The sequence below is a fragment of the Betta splendens genome, chromosome 16, assembly GCF_900634795.4.
Source record: "Betta splendens chromosome 16, fBetSpl5.4, whole genome shotgun sequence".
Taxonomy (NCBI): Eukaryota; Metazoa; Chordata; class Actinopteri; order Anabantiformes; family Osphronemidae; genus Betta; species Betta splendens.
The window spans coordinates 6,985,628-7,008,266 of NC_040896.2; the positions used below are offsets into that span (position 1 = coordinate 6,985,628).

General features: G+C 51.2%; 1 protein-coding gene across 7 annotated transcripts in view; it reads right to left on the reverse strand.

Moving 5' to 3' along the window:
* cspg5a (chondroitin sulfate proteoglycan 5a) overlaps positions 1-21,671 on the reverse strand; it is a 26,670-nt gene extending 4,999 nt beyond the window's left edge. Inside the window, exons 1-4 of one of the 7 annotated variants that reach the window (XM_029129166.3) lie at positions 21,183-21,667; positions 13,035-13,923; positions 5,166-5,354; positions 1,875-1,950 (exon numbers count right to left, since the gene is read on the reverse strand). In XM_029129166.3, the coding sequence (XP_028984999.1) occupies positions 1,875-1,950; positions 5,166-5,354; positions 13,035-13,923; positions 21,183-21,279 (1,251 nt within the window). In that variant the 5' untranslated portion in view covers positions 21,280-21,667. Of the gene's footprint in view, positions 1-1,796; positions 1,954-5,165; positions 5,355-13,034; positions 13,924-21,182 lie in introns of all 7 variants that reach the window. The other 6 variants (XM_029129164.3, XM_029129163.3, XM_029129168.3 and 3 more) reach the window with 6 other exon arrangements.
* Between the last annotated feature and the right edge of the window lie 968 nt (positions 21,672-22,639).

Genomic DNA, 22,639 nt, shown 5'->3' on the forward strand with positions numbered 1-22,639 from the left:
AGAGGCCTGTAGAGGCAGAGGGACTTCCTGCCAGACGACAACGGATACTCCCAGCTGGCTATGGTTTCGCTGAGTTCAAGCTCTCCGGTGCTGCCTGGACCTTAACGGGCCCGAGGTCGTTAGTGTGGACGGGAGTTGAGGTTATTTGCTGTATTGGTGAGCATATTTTAGATTGATTTATCTGTACCAAAATCTCGCTGGTCGGTTGATTTGAACAGCAGTTGTTTCAGTTGAAGCAAATACAAGGTCCAGATTCAACCTCAGCTTAAAAATATCGACAGGCAAAGAACTATGACAAAAGAAAAACAAGTGAGGGAGAAATCTGGATGAGATGTGTGATGCTGAGCTTCCTGGGTGCGTCCTGAGCAAAACACTGCTCCACTGCACCACCGCACGCAACAAACACTGTTCAAACCAGAGGAGCAGGGACTTAAAGATGTTGAAAGGTCGTGAAAGATGGTTTTTACTCCAGTTTAGGGATTTGAAGTCAGGGCAGTGAAATCGTTAGTTTGGATGAGAAGACACGAGACATTTCTATTTATTCAACGATTTGATTGGATGTAGAGTTTCACAGTTACTATGGTTACTACTGATGGAGTTGTTAGAAGGTGGTACCACTTCCTAAGATGTAAATGAAGGAAAAACCAATTGTAGCTAAGCTACTGATGCCGCTACAAGGTTCGGACGGAGCGCTGCTGCTACGTGGCCGCCCACGCTCGCTGCTGCCTCCTGCAGGCAGCAGCGAGACGTTGCATCCCAGATGTTTATCCTGATAACCCCAGCCCCTTAGCTTACCTGGTCCCCTCCCCAGAACAGAAAAGCAGTCCCGCCCTCTTTCCCTGCCCATTTTCAGGATAAACAAGTTAAAAGTACATTTTCATTTACACCAAGCAAAGCAAAGCGAAGCTGCAGAGGCTGACATGGCCACCGGAGGCCCATGTCAGCGCCATGCTGTGACATACCGAAGCAAGAGGTAGTCACAGGCTGAGCACAAAGAGACGGGATGGGGAGGGTCGCAGCAAAGGATTGTGGGAGTTTCCCCAGACTGGAGTCAGGGCGGGTCCATAAATGATTGCGGTGGAGATTTAACCTTTAACCCAACTGTGTTAGTGGCCTGATTCCCTCGCTGAGCTGATTTATGCTGCATCTGCTCTTTGTCAGAATTGCATTCAGTGTTTCTAAGACACTGATCAGTCAACGTATGTTAGTGGGAGGTGGCTTCACGAGAGTGAAACCTTTTAATTCTGAGCTGCTTCTGCAGCAGCTCCGTGAAGAGGCTGAAGAGGCTGGAATGCTTTCTGTTTCCATTTGTTTTCGCTGTCACTTTTAAAAGCTGGTCGATGAAAAATAACCCAAGAAAAGAAATCAATAAACACAAAGGGAAATATGCCTCTTGACATGCATCGCGTTGCCATGGTAACAAGCTGCAACGATTCTCCTGACTCATAAACACTTATTCCCTCCCGGCGTACTTCACATATTGCTGATTATGCTCTGCACTCGATGTGTGTGTCCAGATGATGCTTTGTAGCTACAGTGCGTGTATTGAAGCAGGAGGAGGACCACGCTGCTGCGGTCTCTGACTGTGGACCCACATCCATCAACCACCCCTGAGAAACTCCTGCCATCCTTTCTTGCGCTTACACCCAACCATCCACATCTTTCAGTGTTAAACTCCTCAGGTTATTGGAGAATACTCATGCCCATGCGTTAGGTGGGGGGACTCAGGGGCCCGAGCGGGGTTTGGTAGGAGGGAGGTGCAGAAAAAGGGCTGAGAGAGGCGAGAACCACGTTACCTGACAGATAATGTTATCATAGTAAGCCAATGCACGGGCATGAGGGACGTTAGGAGGGGTGTCGCACAGTTTCCTTACATTTGGGTGGGAGCCCTCAGCGATGGTGGACAGCGAGAAATTATCATTGTGCTGCTCCGATGAAGGCCGGTACTTACTGCTGGTTGTCAGATAGAGAGGTGTGGGGGGGGGGGTTGTAGGAAACAGAGAGGGAATAAAGGAAGCCAAAACACACATTAGATCAGGGGGTAAAAGCAAAAGTCAGGTAGACGAGCAGGTTTGGAAGAATATAAGCCAAGAAAATAGCAGAGAGGACACGAGGAAACGGGAACAGGAAACAAACAGGAGGGAGAGAAAAAGCACGAGAGCAGCATTAGTTCCACAGCAAACAGAAAACAACGTTTGACTGTATCTGTGATGCAACAAACTCAGCTCTGACTCAAAGGAGGCGGAACCGTCGACCCGAGTCTGTCGGCGCCAGCACCAACACTGTGATTCAGTTCTGTCTAATTTAAACAGCACGTGTTGCATCTACCGTTCAGGGACTGTGGACGTCGATGTTACCAGTATTAATAATATTAATGCATCACTATCAGCAGCTGCACAGTGACGTCATCCGCTGCACGGCATCAGTCCGGCTGCAGGAAAACCAGGTGCATCTGAAATGGAGCTGATGAGACGCGTTTTAGACAAACTCAGCATCTCCTGCTGTGTAAAACGCTCCCAACAATGAAAACCAAAGGCTGAGGTCACAGGCGGCAGCCGTCATGGGCCTGCTTCCTCATGTGGAGGATGACGTCAGGCTGATGAGACTGTGTCACGATCCAAACAGTGATTACTTCCTCAGGAAATAATGGGAGTTTGTTCACACGGAGCCTGAACAGCTGCTTGTGTTGGTTTCTGACATAAACAGGAGATTAAGGCAGAAATCCTGAAGGATGAACTGGAGTCAGGATCCACCAGATGATGGATCTCTACGAGCCTTTCACGTCCTCGCATGGAAGCGGACGGAACCAGTCCAGCAAAGGAGCAGAGGTTCTGATCAGTGTCCCATCACACAGCGACTCCTCAGGACGTCTTTCAGCCGTTGTGCAGAAAAACATGTCGTCCTAACGTGACCGTTGGAAGTGAAACACAACGTCACACTGAGCACATCTTAATGTGAGTGTTGTTTGTTTGGATGTGAAGCGTCAGAGACTCCCTCGTTTCCTTCTACATCCAATGATCTGCTGAAGATGGGGCTCCTGCTGCACAGGAGACTTTTCCTTTTGTGTCGTCAGCGTTCTTCTGAATCTCGTGCTCTTTCTTCTTCTTCCGTCTCTGGGACTGAATGAAAAGCCTCCCGTCACCGTGGAAACCTTCGATGACAGACAGGTCTGCACCGTTGACTCTGATCCTGTTCTCTGGGTCCAAATGGACCCACAGAACCACTCTGTTTTTAGGCCCGTTACAGTGCTTTTCCCTCCTTGTCTTCAGCTCAGACCTCTGGTCGATGTGGACCTGATGCAGAGACACGTGACACTGATTCTTCTATAGGCGCCTGATTGGAATCTTCCTAACATTTACATGACTGACAATATCAGAATGTCACTGCTGAACCAGACACGGAGTCAGGAGCATCGCGTAATAAGGAAAGCATCCATCTTCAGTCTCTCTTTCTCTATGTTGCTGGTGAGAACGCTGGGTCTGATCTCATTTGCAGCGACTGCAGTTCCCAGGAACAGATGGGAGCGTGGGAGTTCGTGTTCATAGGACTTGTCAGCGCACCAACGCGAGGACTGAACCATCAAACGGATCTTTGTGGATCCTCAGCGTGGACTGCGCCGTGCTGGTTCTGCAGCCTCCTCCCTCATTCCTCCACATTTCTCCCTCCCTCCCTCCCTCCCTCCCTCCCTCCCTCCCTCGCGTCACCCAGTCCTATCTGTCACCGTCCCCTTCTGATTTCTTTTAGTCGACGCTTGAAGAGGCTGTGTTCTCTCTGTCACACACCCCTCAGGTCGCACAGCTGTATGTAGGTCAGCCCCGCCTCCCCCGCTCCTCCCTCCCTCCCCCCTCCCCTGTTTTGCTCAGACTGCCCTACTTTCAGCTGGATCCACAGCACCAGTGACATCATCCCTCTCTGCCTGCTCTTATATTTCTGCTTGCTGGGACCGACCACGCCGCTGCTTCTCCTCGCCATCATCTTCATCACGCCGTCCTCCACCGTGACTAGCACAAAACCCGACCAGCTAAAAATAGCAGCGTGGGCTCTTGGTGCTGAGCGCTCCGTGCTTTGGGTCCACACTGGCTGCTCATCGCGGCGGCTCTGTTGCTATGGAGCCCGCGGCTGAAACAGCGGCGACGGCAACGCGGGGTCCGAGCGTCGCCCTCCCCCACTGCAGCCTTCAGCTGTCACTCTGCCTCTCCTCTGCTCAACCGGTGCTGATTGGACCTCATTCATTTGCATGCAGTGTTTCTGTCGTAATCGGAGGCAATGAAATGATCATATGCATCTGATGAGACTCCAGTGTCTCCAGCTCCATAATAAAAACAGAAGTAGTTCATAATTCATAACGTGCAGGATTTCTTTTTTCTGCTTGTTTGACATATTGAGAGCTTGTTCACGAACACTGAGCCACTGAACATGACAGCAAAGCAGCAGAAAACGGGCTTTGGAGCCGACGCGAGCCGACCTCGGACCTCACGTCACTTCACGCAACAGTGTATAAATACTTCCTTTTCAGAAACTAATCTTCATAAAAGTCCACACCAGTGATTGGATTTTCCCACAGTCCATCCTTTTCCAGAGCGCTCCTTTGTTCCCCTCTCATTTGTCTCGTTCCAGCGGCTGCTCGCCATCAGCTCTCGGCGCCGCCCCTCCCTCCTCCTCTTCCTCGGCTCTTGCAGCATTCCTTCATTGTCTTCCTCGCCTGCTCCCTGTAAACCACTTCCTATTTTAGAAGCAGTCGCCATCCACCCCCACCTCCATCACACTGTCCCTGTCTCCGTCTCTTTCTTTCTTCGCCACCCATCCCCCAGTCTCCGTTCTCCACTGTCTCAGAGCCTCCTCATCTTCCACCACATCCTCGTCCCATTATTTTTTAAACCTTTGAATCCTCTAATAATGCGTCTGTGTCTGCTTTCATTTGACTGGTCCTGGTTGATGTCTGTCCGCTTTAAATCAGGCTGTTCCACCTTCAACCCAGTGGTGGTGTTTAATGTTACAGGTAAATTAAGCTCAACTTTATTTGTCCAGTAACATTAACATCAGCCTGATAAATAAGTAAAGAACTGGAATCGAGTGGAGAGGACACTTCTACATGTCCTGTTTGATGTTAAACTTAAGTTTGATGATTCTTCCAAAACCCTCCCACGTCGTCGCCTTAGCCTCACCTGCGCTTACGCAGCTTCTTGTTCTCCGTCTTGAGCACGTGGAGCTTCTTGGCGAAGCAGACGACGATCATGAAGAGCAGCAGCAGCACCAGAGCCGAGGCGCCCACGGCCAAACACATCACCTGGAACTCGGTCACCACCGACTCGCAGCGGGCGCCCTTGTGCCAGATGTAGTCCTGGACGTTACACCTGAGAAGGTGGGGGGGGGCAGAAGGCAGATCTGTGTTAAAACCTCATCTAAGAAGAAACCTCAGTCTTCTGTTCATCACCTGAACGCGTCCACACAGGCTTTAAACTTTAAATAACTGGTATCAGATGTAACATCCTGATGCAAGATTCGATATTTAAATCTTCATAAAACAAAGACCCATGACGTCACTTCGCGTGTCTGGAAACACACAGTAAAAAAAAACGGCTCGGGGGAATTTTCCACCTATAAACACTTCACTGTCGCACGAAAACACACGAGGACGCCGCCAAACGTACACAAACACAGCCATAAAAGGCCGCTGTGCTCATAAGTTGTAATGTAATTCATGAGGACATCCATATGTGGACACACACGCCAGAAAACACACACGAGCAGCTGCCACCGAGTCCCGATGGAGGACGGCGGACGCCCGGGAGCAGGCAGCGGAGGCAGATGGCTCCGTGAGCAGGGCTGTGAATGCACCGCCTGCTTAATGAGGGCGCAGCACGGCTGAGCGACGTGGCTGAGGTGCATGTGAGCACAGGGTCAACAGTCAACACAGCTAGACGTGTGTGTACACAGGCTCCAGAGACACAAACCCAGGCTCGGTCGTCGCTCAGAGCTAACCAGGTTAATAACTAACCAGGTTAATAACTAACCAGGTTAATTACAGGGATTTAAGGAACCAGATTACTTAAGTAATCAGATTACATGCACGTTTGCAAAAAAGCAAACGTAATAAAGGCAGTACTGTAAAACTCTGCTAGGTACATGCTTAATCAGATTACTAACTAACCAGATTACTAATTAACCAAGTTACTAACTAACCAGGTTACTAATTAACCAAATTACTAACTAACCAGGTTACTAACTAACCAGATTACTAATCAACCAAGTTACAAATTAACCAGATTACTAATTAACCAGTTACTAATTAACGAGATTACTAACTAACCAGATTACCAACTAACCAGATTACTAATTAACCAGGTTACAAATTAACCAGATTACTAATTCACCAAGTTACTAACTAACCAGATTACTAACTAACCAGGGTACTAACTAACCAGATTACTAACTAACCAGGGTACTAATCCGATACATCTCCTTAAAGGTAGCTCCGCTCTGCATGAGAGATCTTCTTTCTCTTCCTCATTAGTATCTACAGACTCTGGTGTTTAACTGATCAAACGCTTGCTGGTTGCTTTTATTATGGACACATTCCGTCGCCACTGCACATGATAAGAAGGCCCCTTTCACAGACTGACTTCCTGTATCCTGCCTGAATCCCTGATGCTTTTATTTTGCCAGCTGAGGGAAAACACTGGCAACGACCCAGGACTCCGGCTGAGTGTGTGTGAGAGGGAGACGGCTGCGACGAGGCCCAATATCACATTTTCAAAGAGGCCTGGATGCGCTGAGGCTTCACACAAAGACGAGGTTTATGTAAGTGGAAGTCAGATGCAGGAGGAAGATGGGGGAAATGCAAATAGAGCAAGAGGCAGAGAGGAGGAAGGGTGAAATGAGAGGACGGTCATCACAGCGTCGACACGTCGCTCCATCACACGAATGCGTCAGCTCCTCTTTGCCTGGAAATCTCTGCTCACACTCACGACCTCTTTCCTGTCCCTTCATTCTTTTGCAAAGCGCCTCCAGCTGAATCGTGTCTCATGCTTCTAGTTATCCTGGTATTTAAAAAAATCTGAAAACAAAAACAATGAGCTGCGTCTCCCTTGTTCCAAAAGCAATTAACAGGTCTGACAGTGAAGCTCTGCTCTTCACAAACACAAACATCCAGTGTTTCAACCACTCTAATGTGATGCGGGCGGCGTTTGGCTGCAGCTTCTGTTACTGAGGCGCAGACGAAGCTTATGGAAGCGTTAGCATGGACAAACTCCAACAGTTACGTCATCAAAAGATTCAAAAAGGTGTCAGGTTATTAATGAAGTGATGTACAGTCCATTACAGATGGTGCAAAACATAAAAGAAGCCTGATAGTTTAAAATAAACTACTTGGACCAAATAATGTTGCAAACAAACAACGAATGCTGTCATTAAACACACTAAACCCAGAGGCAGGTGTCCTTCATTAGAGTCAATACAAACCACATGAGGCGAAGGGGTCCACGCTGCTTCACGCTGCCCAGCTGAGGCGTTCACTGACGCGTTGGGATTTCAAGAGAGACTTTAGGAGCGGTTCTGTGTTTTACACGTCCGCGTTTTGGGGCACAACTCAGGTGACATGTAAAATGGTTAAAGACCAAACCAACTGAAAACAGTGGCCAACAGGAACGCGGGTTTATTTGCGTCTCACTTAAAGAGGCACCAAGCACTTTGTCACTAATGTGAAACCTCTCCTCTTAAAGCAGGGACGAGTTCTTCATGTTTGACTTGATTTCTCAGCAGGGACCTGTGTTCATCCTCCGTCCCCATGTAAAACCTCCCACACATCTCAGAGCCCCCCCCCCCCCCCCCCCCCCCCCCCCCCCCCCCGTCTCCCACGGCCAACCTGTCATTATCTGCACCGCCACGGTTGACTGCAGTCACACAGAGAGCATTCATCGCTCAGCAGCAGCACAGAGAGTTAGCGTCAGCCGACCTGAGCCTCGTTACAACGAGCTCAGAAACCTCCTCAATATTTACCTGACTAGTGAGGCCTGCAGGGACACGAGGGGGAGACGCCGAGAGACAAAAGGCACAGCGTCCTTATCTCCACTTGCAGAGGGTGACAATGGTGCACATGAGGCAGTGGCCTCCTAATAAGACCCCCTGCTGGTTTTGATGAGGAGTAATGGAGGGTGAAAAGGGAGGAGACGTGGGGGAGCAGAAGGTCGGGAGTGGAGAGATGGGACAGACGGCACGGTCCAGGAAGAGCGGTGGACGGATGCTCAGTCAGCAGGGCATCACCTGAGGAACTGAGAGCACCTGAGGAACTGAGAGCACCTGAAGAACTGAGAGCACCTGATGAACTGAAAACACCTGAGGAACTGAGAGCACCTGAGGAACTGAAAACACCTGAGAACTGAGAGCACCTGAGGAACTGAGAGCACCTGAGGAACTGAGAGCACCTGAAGAACTGAGAGCACCTGAAGAACTGAGAGCACCTGAAGAACTGAGAGCACCTGAGGAACTGAGAGCACCTGAAGAACTGAGAGCACCTGAAGAACTGAGAGCACCCGAAGAACTGAGAGCACCTGAAGAACTGAGAGCACCTGAGGAACTGAAAACACCTGAGAACTGAGAGCACCTGAGGAACTGAAAACACCTGAGAACTGAGAGCACCTGAGGAACTGAGAGCACCTGAGGAACTGAGAGCACCTGAAGAACTGAGAGCACCTGAAGAACTGAGAGCACCCGAAGAACTGAGAGCACCTGAAGAACTGAGAGCACCTGAGGAACTGAGAGCACCTGAGGAACTGAAAACACCTGAGTAACTGAGAGCACCTGAGGAGCTGAGAGCACCTGAGGAACTGAGAGCACCTGAGGAACTGAAAACACCTGAGAACTGAGAGCACCTGAGGAACTGAGAGCACCTGAGGAACTGAGAGCACCTGAGGAACTGAAAACACCTGAGGAACTGAGAGCACCTGAGGAACTGAAAACACCTGAGGAACTGAGAGCACCTGAAGAACTGAGAGCTCCTGAAGAACTGAGAGCTCCTGAAGAACTGAGAGCACATGAAGAACTGAAAACTGCCGGATGACCTGAGAGTGTCTGACGAACTGAAAGCCTCGGCTTCCATTTAACATTAAGTCAATCAACACAGAGAAAGTCACAGAAATAAAGAAGGTGCCATTGAAGCTACATTAACATCCATCCCCTCCAACATCTACTTTTTATAAGGTGATATTGACTTTGGAGAAGTCTAGTTCAGCCTCTCTCCTGTCACTGTTTACTCCTCTGAATATTTATTACGTGTCTCTTTGCAGAGGTGAACTCTTTACATTACGGTGAGAGAATGAGCAGAGGCCCTTTGATAACAAGGTCTTCAGAAGGGCAGCGGAAGCAGGAGCGAGCAGACGCTGGACCGGGCGACCTGATCTGGGCTGACAGCACAGGATCACGAATATTTTAGCATAAATCCTCTGCTGGCATCAAAACAGAACTATTCTAAGTGGATTCTTCTTTCAAAACAAAGCACACATTTTCTCACACAAGGACTAAAGGCCGAAGGAAAAACAGAGTCATGTGTGAAACACCCAAGAAGGGGTGGATGTGATGACCTCAGGAGAACTCGGTTCCACACATTAACATCAGGAGAGAAGGAGACGCTGTGCACTCATTTATGGGAAATTGAATAAAGAATAAAAGTTTATAGTTTTTTTTAGTTTTAACAAGAACAAGATGAAAGACTCAGTTCAGTGTAGGTTCTGTTGCGTTGCAGCAGTGAAGGCTCCACCACCTCCGTCTGAAACCCTGTTTCAGGTCACATCCTTTCTGTCTGTCATCACACGTCCTTCTCGATTTCAAGGCATCTCTGCATCACATTAAAACCCAACCAGCTTCAATAAAATCTCACTACCTCTGCCTCCTTCACGCAGACAGAACCTTTTAGTGGCCACAGAGAACGACTCCCTCCAACAGGACATGAGCTGAACTCACTTTGATCCAAGTCTGTCCACGAATGAAGCTGAACGAAAACCTGTTCAAATGAAGCCCATCGTCCCTGGAGGCGGCTCAGCGCCGGGCACAGATACGGCTCCTTAGGGTCTGGTTCTGATGGAGCGACCCATTCAACCCGCCGTCAGCAGCGGTGCGTCTCGGTTCTGTGGCGTCCTGACGCCATCCCTGCCTGTTACCATCTGCAGCAGCCACGAGAAACCGCTGATGAGCGCTCCACACTCCACTCAGGCAAAGTCACCAATGTGAACCGGTGATTCCCTCTCTGCTTCTGTTTCAAAATAAGATCATAAAACGTCTGAAGGAGTTCGAGGCAGAACTGATGCACGAAATCCCTTCGATACAGTGGTCAGCTCCACAGAGAGACCAATAAAAGCGTCGAACTTCAGTCAAACCCACCAGTGGCAGCAGAAACTAATCTGTGCGTTCACGTAGTCAGGAGTTGGTGTGAGGCCAGGACACGTTTGGCAACAACACACGAGGTCGAGCGCGCGCGTGCGTGCGTGCGTGCGTGCGTGCGCGCGCGTGTGTGTGTGTGTGTAAGGGGGGGGGGCGGTACTTGTGTTTCCATGATGTGATCATAAACTCTGAAATGGATAAAAACTGCCGCTGGTGCTCAAAGCTTTACTTAATTACATCAAGCTGCAGCCGACACACACACACACACACACACACACACACACACACACACACACACACACGCTCCCTCTCCATTAAACTGAACCTGGCTCGGCCGAGTCGTTTCCATCCTGGCAGGCGGTAGAAGGCTCTGACTCATTCTCCACACTCCTCTGCCTCTTCTCTTTTGTTTGTTCCATTGATTTCCTGCCTTTTCTCTCCATCATTCTCTCTCTTATCTACTTCACTCTGCGTTTTACACCTTCTCTTTCACTATCTTCCATTCTTTCGGCCTTGCTTCTGTCGTCTCTGCAGCTCCAGCAGAGGAAGGAGCTGAGCACTGAGTCAGATGCTAGCGGTCAGAGGTTCAGAGGAGCCGGTGCACAGCTGAGTTAAAGCAGGGACAGGTCCCACATGCTGCAGAAGAACCAGCAGCAGACTGCGACGCGGGTCCTCGTGTTTTCCTGCAGAATCTCTAGTTTTGTTCAACTTTATAAACTTCAGCTGGAACTTTACACTCCTGACGCTGTGCTGTATTAGACTGAACTGGACTGTAGAGCTGTACCTAATAAAGTGGCGCATCTCAGTGTGTTTCTAGCAGCTGGGTGTAACTCTTCTTACTGGAAGCAGCAATCATTCACTTTCTACTGCTTCGTTTTCTTCAGGTCACGGAAGGAAATACGAGTGGTGAAAGGAGCTTTTCTAAGGGTGCGTGTTTTACTGCACCTCCGTCTCGCTAGCGTGTGAAGGGTGCAGCGTCCTCACGTGTGCAGGCGCTCACGCGTGCTGCTCACATACATTCTGTGGGGACGGACGGCCTCGTCGGTGCCAGGGCTCCACTGACCCACATCGAGCCGCGGCCCAGCAGTCGCTGCCTCCCAGTTCCTCCCAGTTCCTCCCAGTTCCTCCCAGTTCCTCCCAGCCCTCGTCTGACTCAACTGCTGAAAACTGCTGACGGAGGCCCCAAATCTGCCCTAAACATCTGGACCGGGCTGTCAGCTCAGCAGCACCGCTCCAGCAGCGCTCCAGCAGCGCTCCAGCAGCGCTCCAGCACCGCTCCAGCAGCGCTCCAGCACCGCTCCGGGCCGGATCAGAAATGTGTTGATCCCATTCAACAGAGACGACGTGGTTGTGGCTGTTCACAATAGTCTTTTTATCTGGTCAACAACAGAGTCAGAGCTAATGGTACTGATGATGATGATGATGATGATGATGATGATGATGATGATGATGATGATGATGATGATGATGATGAGCGGTTGGTGGTTCAGACAATGGACCCAACAGTGCTCTAATCGCACATGTTTTCACATGGGAATATTCACCCACATACCAGCTCTACTGTAATACTTCTATCGAGCCTGGCCTCAATTATATATATGTTTTGTACACATTTTGTGTATCCATCCAGCTTTTCCCGTTCGGGGTCGAGGGGGGGGCGGAGAACCCAGAGAGAACCCACACAGACACGGGAGAACATGCAAACTCCACACAGAACTGCAACTGGACCCGGAATCGAACCCAGGGCGTCTGCGAGTCCACAGTGTGACCCACTGCCCCACAGTTTGTGTATGTTCAACACAAAAATGAATCTGATGTTACCTCTCGTTCTCGTTTGGGTTCCAGTAATTAACACCGACCTTCAAATCATCGCTGCCTCTACAATTCTCTTATTGTTGATGCTAATCACACGTATAAGTCGCAGCAGGCTGGGTGAGTCATTCTAATATTTTCTCCAGTCCGGAGCTGATCGCAGCTGTGCATATTTGCATGTGAATGTGTGCAGCTGTTCTAATTGGAGGGACGTCCTCGCTGATTGGCCGCTTGGTTCTCTGATTGGGGGACGTGTATGTTAAATGTGCCATTTGGAAACGAGACTCTGTTCGTGGGCGTGAACGCCTCAGACCTCAGACGTGAGCCTGTGTGCTGTGTGATAAGTCTTTGCTGTGGGCGTTCATTGTCTTCTGCCTCGTGTGTGATGGATTTCTTCCTGAATAAAGGTTGAGCATCAGAACAAAATGGTGGCTGCAAAACGGAAGCTGCAGGAAATGACACTTACTATTCTTCCATTCTATTCATCATATTTACTGAGTAGTGAGAAGCTCAATATGCTCTAGCTGCATATTGAATATAAAGGTCAGGTCAGTCCCTAAAGTTTAACATCATTCAATCATCAGCCCCTCCCAGCTGTTTAATCGCTCGTGTGCTGCGTTATTATCACCAGCGTAACGGTTCCCACCACGTGGGCTGAGGAGCTCAATCTACTCAGTGGCTTACACCATAAATCAGAAATGATTCACATAATCCGTTTGACTTTTGACCTCCACCTAGATTCGTTACCATGGCAACACATTGAGCTACTGAGTGCAGCGAGTGGCTCGGCCCCACCCCCTGCAGCTCGTTAGGGCTAATGGAGGAGCCTCTCTGTGCTGGTGCTTCACCTGCAGAACGCGCCCATGCCCTCCAGCAGGTAGCACTGCCCCCCGTTGAAGCAGTAGCTGGGCAGCGAGTCGCAGGGCGAGCGGCAGCTTCCGTTCACCGTCTGGTAGCCCGCGCGGCAGCCGCCCACGCCGTCCGACCCGTCCGCCGGCAGGGCCCCCGCCGGGCCGTCCACCGGGCGCCCCGGCCCAGGGACCCAGGGCCTGGAGCGCACGGGGGGCTGAGGCTCGTAGGTGGTGCTGTAGTAGTCCTCTGTGGTGGGGGACACGCCGTCCTCGAACGGCGTGAAGAAGTCGTATTCGGTCGGTACCGCCCAGGAGGTCGGGTCACCGCCCTGCAGCTCGTGAGCCAGCGACGAGGGCGAGGGAGGGGCCAGGTCCAGGTTGCGTCCGCGAGACGAGGGGTCGAAGAAGTCCACGTGGAGGACGTCTGCGTTGGTGGTGGCGGCGGCGGCGGCGGGCGGCGAGGCGGTGGCGACGCGGTCGTCCAGGTCCAGCACGGCCGTGTCCTTGGCGTCGGTCCACGGCGGCTCGGTGTGCGGCGGACGATCCTCCTCCTCCGCCTCCTCGCCCTCGGCCTCCGCGCCGCTCTCTCTGCGCGGGTTGCTAGGCAACAGGTTCTCCGTCTCAGCCGAGTCGGGGCTGAGCTGAGGCGTGGTCGCCGCGCTGCCTCTCTCCACCGTGGGAGCGACCGTCTCAGCGAACATGCCGCTGCTCTGCTCCTCGTCGTCGCCGCCGCGGGGGCTCCGGGCCGCCCTCGGGGTCACGGCGCCGGCGCTCATCCTGCTCAGAGACACCGTGACCTCGTTGACCTTGGCGGGCCCCTCCTCCTCCTCGCTCGGCACAGAGGTCACGTTAGCAGGTTCAGTGATGTTGGTTTCCACCGCGTTTCCTGCAAACACAAAAAACATGAAAGCTTTGTTTGTCTCCTGCTTTTATTTGATCTATTACAGTTCAAATTCAGAATCTTAAATCTCTGCATTTTTGTATTAAATGTCTTAACCTAAAAGAAGTAATTATTATGGAGAGACACATCTTGGTGAGAGTAATATCTATTAATTAGGAGAAATCTGCAAAAAGCTATTGTTTATGTTGCTCAACCTTCCAGTAAAAACACAGTCAAGTTCTCAGTGAGCCACAGCGAGCCATAAAGTGCAGCATCCATTACAATGAAAACTTTAACCCCTGAAGTTAAACTGGCTGAGATGGAAACAGATATGGAGACAGTTACACCTGTGTCACTGCAATCCAACCCAAACCCAGACGTCACACAAGTGTTCCCATATGAGCAAATATTCACTGAGCAGAATAAAAACCGAGCTGGAGGCAACATCTGCTGCTGTTCAAACAGCCACACGCAGCAGCGACCGGCCTCCGTCGGGCGAAGTGGAGTCCAGTGGTGGAAGCTAATTAAGATGAGACGCGAGCCTCCCTTACTTCACGCAGCTCACACCCATTGCTCCTGGATTAAAGGAATAATTCACTAATGTCCGTGAGTGGTGAGGAGCTGGATTAGGGATTATGTGGTGGAGCCCAGTGGGTGGAACCAGCGCCGGTTGAACTGAGGCTCGGTGGTTTTAACATTAACGTACACACTTTGCTGCCAAGTCGAGAGGTTACTGGTTGTTGGACTGAACAGCTACACCTTCAGCAGAGGTTTCGAAGGACGCGTCTCATCCGTCTCCTCCTCCTTTCTAGTGGTTGCAGGTGGTGGTGGCTGTTAAGAACTTTGGTCAACAGCCTCCACCACATGGCGCACGGCCACAGTTAAGCTCTGATCAGTTTAATCTCCAAATGTCTCCTCAGCAGTTTAAAACTGGCCACATCCTCCAGTGAAGTGTGTTGGTTTAAACGGCGTCACGTCTGCACGCGCTCAGACGCTGACGAGCCACAGTCGCATGGTTCCAGTGGAGAGAAGACCTGGGCCGAGCGTTCCTCTACTATCAGGTTCAGGTTCATCAATCAGCTTCAGCGCTGTGGACCAGTAACTGATCACGTGGCCTGTGTGCGGCTGCAGGACGTGTCCTCAGTCTGTGTCTGTGACACTGGGACCAGACCCTGCTGTTGAGCCAAAACGGGCCCGAAAACTGAAGTCTGGGCTGTTAAATAACGGCGCGCAGCAGAAGGATCCACTCTGGGTCTCTGCTCCTGCTTCTCATTAAAGGCAATTCTGCCACAGACACTGTAGCGTCTGACTGTTGTCCTCTGGGGTCTGAAGACGTTTTACCACCACTGATCAGGACACGAGGAATAAAAGCAGCCCACAGATGCTCATTGTTTGTGGACAGCGCTTCGTCTCCCGGCAACGGCCGCTCGCGGCGTCTTTGAAGCCGGGGCTGTTGAGCTGCTGATCCGTCTGCGAGTCCTCTCCTGTTCTTGTGAAAACACTTGTTGTGTGACTCTCTGAGAAAACCACTCCGTCTTCAGCACTATTTACACTCAGGACGGACGAACACGAACCCGACTGCTTTGACGGGACAGAAGACGAGGCAACGACAGGAGGGAAACGTCATGAAAGACGGGCATGAAAGAGGTGACAGAACTGCCCATGACTTCCAGTGGCATCAACTGGTCCTTTCACTATGATAATGTTGGTTCAAAGTGTCGACCAGGGTTGAGTAGAGTTTCACTTTAACAGCACGCTCAGTAAACTCCAGCTGTCAGTCAGTCGAGTCTCTGAGCTCAGTCGTCTCCCTTTCACCGCCTCGTTAGCCTAATTGGATTAACGAGGGAGAACCTCTTGACAGACAGCGGGTTAGGTTCCGCCTCAGCGACTGCACTGAGGTGAATGAAGGAAAGTTTGAGGTGGTGGCGTTTCTAAGTATTAAAGACAGTGGGCATCACAAAACTAGGCTGAAGCCATGGGTTTTAAATGATATTGAGCTTTTTATGATTTCAATCAGTCGTCATCATCTCCACTAACTGTTCTGTACCTTAGAGGAACATGGCTTTAACACTTTAACAGCATGTTTGACCTTATAAACAGCTGATTACATTAAAAGGTTCATTTAGTTTCCAGCCACGTGATGAGACATTTAAAATCATCTTCAGGCAGGAAGTGACGAATCTGACGCCAGCCGCTGATGAAGCTCTCGTAATGAAGCACTTGTGATGAAGCTCTCGTGATGAAGGTCGTGTGATGAAGCTCTTGTTGGATCGATTGACGATGAAGGAGGCACTTAATCCTGCAGCGGTTCCGTTAGATAGAGCTCTCTTTCTCTCCTTAGCTGCCAGTTATTTTAATTACTTTAGCAGCAATGAGCAGCTCTGGGTCGAGTCCGGACCGGGGACTTCAGACTGGGTCTGGGTCCAGGACGGAGCCGACGGCCAGACGGACGGAGCGGGCAGAATAAAGGCGTCTTTGTTTGCGTCCTCGTTAGCGTTGATGACGGGACGTCTTACATAAGGACAGTCCTCTCACTGGTCCGTGTGTGTTTGTGTCTGTGGCCAGTGTGACCCGCTGGTACCCGGGGCGCTTCCAGCGCCGGCTGCAGAGTGTGGACGGTCCTAATGAGGCGGCTCTGGCTCCTGCTGCTGTGTGTGTGTCAGATTGTTGGGGGCTGAAGTGCTGTTAACGGCGCTGGCAGCCGCCGGGGCCTCGGCTCCGTTGTTTGGGCCGGATCGCTGCAGGAAGAGAAGCCGCCAAAGCCCCACAGACCTGAGGCAACGCAGCACAGACGGCCCTGATTGGTCGGGACAGTTAGAGCCCATCAGGCCGATCGGTGACCCAGACGGAAGCTCGGACCCTAGACGCAAACAAACAAAAGACTCAGACTCCTGTAGAACAATACGGGGTTCACGGGTGGAACCTGGAGTCTGATACCAACAGCAGCGTTTCTGTCTGAGTCGTCCACGGTCAAACTTCATTACAACCAGAACAAAGTCCTCACACACACACAGGCCACTGACTGATGGTGGGTACTGAATGGAGCATCTGACAGGAAAACAGTCTCCTGGTGCAAAACACAACGAGGAACGAGGACAAAGTAACGAAGCAGAAGCCGAGACAGGGAAAAGCCTCACTCAGCAATTTCACATTCAAATACCTAAACCTGAAGAAAAGCTCACAAACACCCGAACACCCGCTCGCTCGCTCACTCACTCGCTCGCTATGTCCCTCGCCCGCTCACTCATTCACTCACTCGCTCACTTTCACTCAGTTTCTCGCTCGCTCACTCACTCGTTATGTCCCTCGCTCACTCATTCACTCACTCGCTCACTTTCACTCAGTTACTCGCTCGCCCGCTCACTTTCACTCACTCACTAACTCGCTCGCTGGCTCTAATGAATAAGCCATGAGGCGTTTTTATCTTTGCTCAACGCTGCTCATTAATATCGATATGAAGAGGAAATGCAGGCTACTGGAAAGCTCAGCATTGATTTTCCACCAGCGGCTCTCACTCTCTCACTCGTCCTCTTCTTTTCTCTTTGACCTCGTCTTTCCATTTCCTCACCTCCTCCTCTACATCTCACGCGTCTTCTTTTTCTCATCCCTCCTCCCTGCGGCCGAGCGTTTCTATCTCTGTCTCTTTCTCTTCTTCTTCCATCACACGAAATCCTTTCATTTATGACTCCACAGGTGGTGGGATGAGGGATGATGTGTTGCCATGGAAACGGCCTCGGCCTCACTGAGTTGATGCGGTGCTGCAAACCCGACAAGATCTTAAACGCACAAGGACACGCAATAATACTAATAATTATAATAATGAGTTGATCTTTGTGGAAACGAGATTTGGGAGATTATTAAAGGTAACGTGTACGTTTTCCTTCCTTTACATCCTGACGCTGAAGCTGATGTACGACTACGACCGCAGTGAGCCGGCGTCCAGCGTCTACGTTTACACATCCTGTTGTTGTTAATGCTCATTAAAGTTACATGGAGTTGGTCCTGTACAGTCCACAATGATATCAGGCCTGAGTCTGCGTGACGCTCATGAATTTTAAATTCTGCAGTTGTTTCATTTTAGTGCGAATACATGAAGTAAGATCAACGCTGAGGCGCAGCTCAAACCAGATGAACTCAGTGAAGAGAAACAGACTTCAGTGTTGACCTCCAACAGGAGCAGCTCAGGACCCACAGTTTCCAGATGCTGATGTGACATTTAAAAAATAACTTGTCTGGAAAATGCTGAAAACACTGAGATGATTTGAAAGCGCTGTTTAAACTGGATGTTTTGCTGTTTCCTGCTCCTGCTCTGAACAATAACGGAGGAGAAACCTGCGTCACAGAGCAAACACTCGGACGTGTGGCGTTGTCATGGCTGGTGCGTGTGTGGCTGAATGCTAATCTGACAGAGCGCAGCAGAGGAGGGAGGGGGAGGAGGGGAGGAGGGGAGGAGGGGGAGGAGGGGGAAGCATGAACGAGCATGAACCCAGTGACCGGCGTCACGGAGGACGCGCCGACACTCACGCGAACGCGGCGCTGCCTCAACACCAGCGTCCACTTCTTCTTCATTTGTCTCAATTACACACGCACACGTCTGCGTTACTGCTCAAGGGCACAGGGAGCGAGGACAAAGCCACTCAGATGCTCAGAGCCCAGCACTGCGTCCTGGGTGGGAGTGGGAGGCAGACGAGAGGATGTTTGTGACCAGCAGTGAGTCAGAGCTGCAGCACACGACACCTGGACGGGACGGGACGGGACGAGGACGCGGCACAAAGGAACCAGCGGCGCCGCAGAACAGAGGGAGAGAAGAAGAGAAGAGAAGAGAAGAGAAGAGAAGAGAAGAGAAGAGAAGAGAAGAGAAGAGAAGAGAAGAGAAGAGAAGAGAAACGAACAGAACAAAAGAGAAGAGAAGAAGAGAACAGAACAGAACCGAACAGAACAGGTGTTTGATGGTAAAACTGAACGGATTCAAAACCAGAGCTACCAGGAAGTGGAGTGAGTTGGAATGACGGCTGCTCAAACTCGCAGACGCTCTCTTTGTGTTGCACTTCGACTCAAATCCTGCATAATTTTAGCTGCGGTGCTGCTGAAACAGGTCGGTGGAACACGTGCTGCTGAAACAGGCCGGGTGAGGCCCGGGTCGGGCCAGCCGCCATGCTGATATGGGCCGGAGCCTGAGGGCCTCCGTGGGTCCGTGGGTCCGGGTGGGTGTAGGAGCTGTTCTCCACTCGCTGCATGAAGCTCCACCATCATGAAGGAAAGCGTGTCCATCACCTGCTGGATCAGAGGTCAGAGGCAGCAAACGCCTGCTGCTCGTCCAGAATGAGAGCTTCACGTTCCCGCTGAGGCTGGAGCCGAGCTGTGAAGACGAACCTGCTCAGGACCAAACTCCAGCGCATTTAATAATAAGAACGGCGCTAACACGCGTTGTAATACTACGCTGATGAGCCTTCACTTCACAGTGTTACTGTCAAAGCCCAACATTTTGAGCACTGGTGAAATTCAAAGTGGTAAAACATTACTGCAGTTCCAGGCAGAGTCAGTGGATGTGTGTGGTTTCCATGGTGACGAGGGAGATGCGGGAGAGAAGGAGCGAGTGTGAAGGAGACAGTGTGTGTGTGTGTGTGTGTGTGTGTGTGTGTGTGTGTGTGTGTGTGTGTGTGTGTGTGTGCATGTGTGCATGTGTGCATGTGTGCATGTGCATGTGTGCGTGTGTGCGTGTTGTTCACTGCAGTAACAGAGGTTGGATTGGGGTGAGTGGAGTCACTCACCCCAGGATTTGCTTTGCAGATTAACCCACTGAGCATCAAAGACAGTGGGCAGATTTGTGTCATCCGGCCACAGGAGGAAGAAAAGGAGAGGAGGATGAAGAGCTCCACGTTCCTCAAACCAGGCGCTGGTGATCTCTGACTTTGTGACATCCCAAAGAAGAGCCTGGATCAAGGGTCCAGACCCGTGGACGCTCCATGAGGCCGACAAGCTGCAGGTTACTGGGATCAGCCCAGTACCTGTTACTGGGCTGATCCCAGTAACCTGCTGCCTGCAGCTTTTAAACCGTCCGTTCTGCAAAGACTGCAAAGTCCTCAGACTGGACGTTGAGAGGCCAGTTGTGCCCACTAGTGAGAAGACTGGAACAAAGGCTGATGAAGCCGCCTTCGGTCACGGGGACAAATGTTTCAGCGGAAGCTCGGATGCGTTAATGACGCGTTCCCACATCTCAACCTCACACAATAAAGCAGCGTTTTGTCCTCGCCTCATCCCACAGATTACACTAGATTAATAATCTGCGCACAGAATCGGAGAAACGGAACGAAACCCGCCGCGACGTCGCTCCTTCCGACCGTTTTTCCTCGTGTATCAGAATGTACGAGCCTCATGGTTTATTCATGAGGTCCGCGGCCCTAATCCGCGCCTTTGTGTGCGGCGGTGCCAGTGCGCCTCCGGACTGGACGTGGCCGCTGTCACAGCTCTTCATCCTCCACGTAAAATGTCGCTACGGCGGCGTTTAAAGCAGCCGCGACGCTCCAGCTGCTCGTTTAGCGTTTGGCTGCGACTCGTTTGTCCGCGTTTAAACCTGCCGTGACGAGCGTGCGTCCGTGGAGCCGCGTCCGTGGAGCCGCGTCCGTGGAGCCGCGTCCGTGGAGCCGCGTCCGTGGAGCGGCCTCGCTCCGCGTTCTCCACCACTTACCTGTGATTCTACGGACTGGCGCTGATGTGTGTAATAACCCCTCTATTACAGCGTCGCCGGCGTCCAGCAGGTTCACGCTGACCCCATTGTTACCTCCAGCTGCTGCCGCGAACATCACACGCATCGGCCGCTTTTGTCTTTGACCTAATTCTGCTTTAAACGTTTTATTTTGCCTGTTAATAACGTTCAGACAGGGACGGACATGATCAATAGGCTAATTATCATAACATCTGTCCAGGGAACGGATTCAATTAGGAAATTCCTCCACATCGCGCTGTTTGCTGTGTATGTGTTTAGTAGCATTTCACAGAAATCCAGTTTATTCTCACTTTGGGCGACCAAAAATAGCCCGATTTCACAATAATGTGAGCAAATTGCATTAAGACGCGTCGTTAATGTCAGCTGCGCTGAAGCGGCTCCTCACCCACAATCCGAGGCTCACTGACCTCCTTTCTGTCTGCCCTGTGGGAGCGTGTGTCCGTGTCTTAATTCTCAGAGAAGAATGAGCTGCTGCAGCAGAAACACACATTTCCGGGCATATGAGGGCTCCTTTGCACGGACGCAGGCGGGTTCTTACCGTGGACACGCAGTGGGATCAAGTGCAGAGCCAGGACGCATGACAGCAGCGTTAGTCTCCAGCATCCCGTGCACGCGCTCGCCTCCTTCCCCTGCATCCTCGCCGCGCAGTGATGGCCACAGATGATCAGACGCAAAGAACGAGGGCAAATCCTGCGCTACTGACGCTGACAGAGTTCGAAATGTTGCAAAAAGTAATCCTGCGCAGTGAGTCGGTGGCTTCTGCGTGCGTCTAGACTCCAGCCTCCGTGCGCTGCTCCTCCATAGCCGCCTGCTCTGCGTCTCCTCGCTTCACACGCTCGCTTCAGCTTGGTTACGGCTCCATCGCCACAGAACGGCGGACGTAGATGAGGCGAGGGTGGGGTGGCGGTGGTCGTGGCGGAGGCGGGGGCGGAGGCGGAGGCGGGGGGTGCGGGGGTGTGCGCAGACGCAGGCCGTGGTTTGCTGTGGATCCGCTCGGCGCTTTGGGCACTTTGTGGCTAAAAAGGAGAGACGCGCGGCGCTCTGCTCATAAAGGGGGAGGAAGGGGGAGGGGGGGGGGCAGCCCTCCCTTCCCCGAGAAGCGTCCCTCTTCCTGCTTCTCCATCCTTCCATTTCCTCAAACTATTCCTATTTCCCCACTCTTCCTCTTCTGGCTTCTTTCCCATTCAGCCCCGTTTAAACGCGTCTCTCTCCTGTTCGCTGGAGTCGGTTCATGGTCTCTTTCCAGCTTTTTGCTGCTTCTCTTCTCTTCTTCTTTGCCATTTTGGCCTCTTTTACAGGAAACGCTTTGTCTTCTCACCTTCACTCCTCCTTTTCCTCGCTCTTCATCATTTTCCTGTGTTTTATACTTACTCCATCGTCTTCCTCAGACACTCTTCTTCTTTCTTACTGGTCTTTTAGCATTTTTGTACATCTGCCGTTCTGAGTTCTTCTTCTTCCCTCACCTCCAGACCCTCTTAAGGAAACTCTGGTCCCACTTCATACTTTTTGTCCCCATCTTTTCCACCTCCTCTCTTGTTTTCCTAAAACCTCTCCCCTCCTCCCCACCCTCACTTTTCCCAAAGCTCTCAGTCATCTGCTATTCATCTGAAAGTGTTGGATCTCAATGGGAGAGCACACACTCTGGCCACTTCTTTCACTTTCCCAGGGGAGATGGGAGCGCTTTGAAGGAGCTTAACTTCCCCTCATCACTGCATGTGTGTGTGTGTGTGTGTGTGTGTGTGTGTGTGTGTGTGTGTGTGTGTGTGTGTGTGTGTGTGTGTGTGTGTGTGTGTGTGTGTGTGTGTGTGTGTGTGTGTGTGTGTGTGTGTGTGTGTGTGTGTGTGTGTGTGTGTGTGTGTGTGTGTGTGTGTGTGTGTGTCAGGGAGGATGAGGCAGCCGGAGATTATTGAAAAAATAGTGCGTTGCAGCCATCAAAACAACACAACCAGCTTTGTTTAATAGTGCGACACACAGGAGCAAACAAAGGGGGAAGAG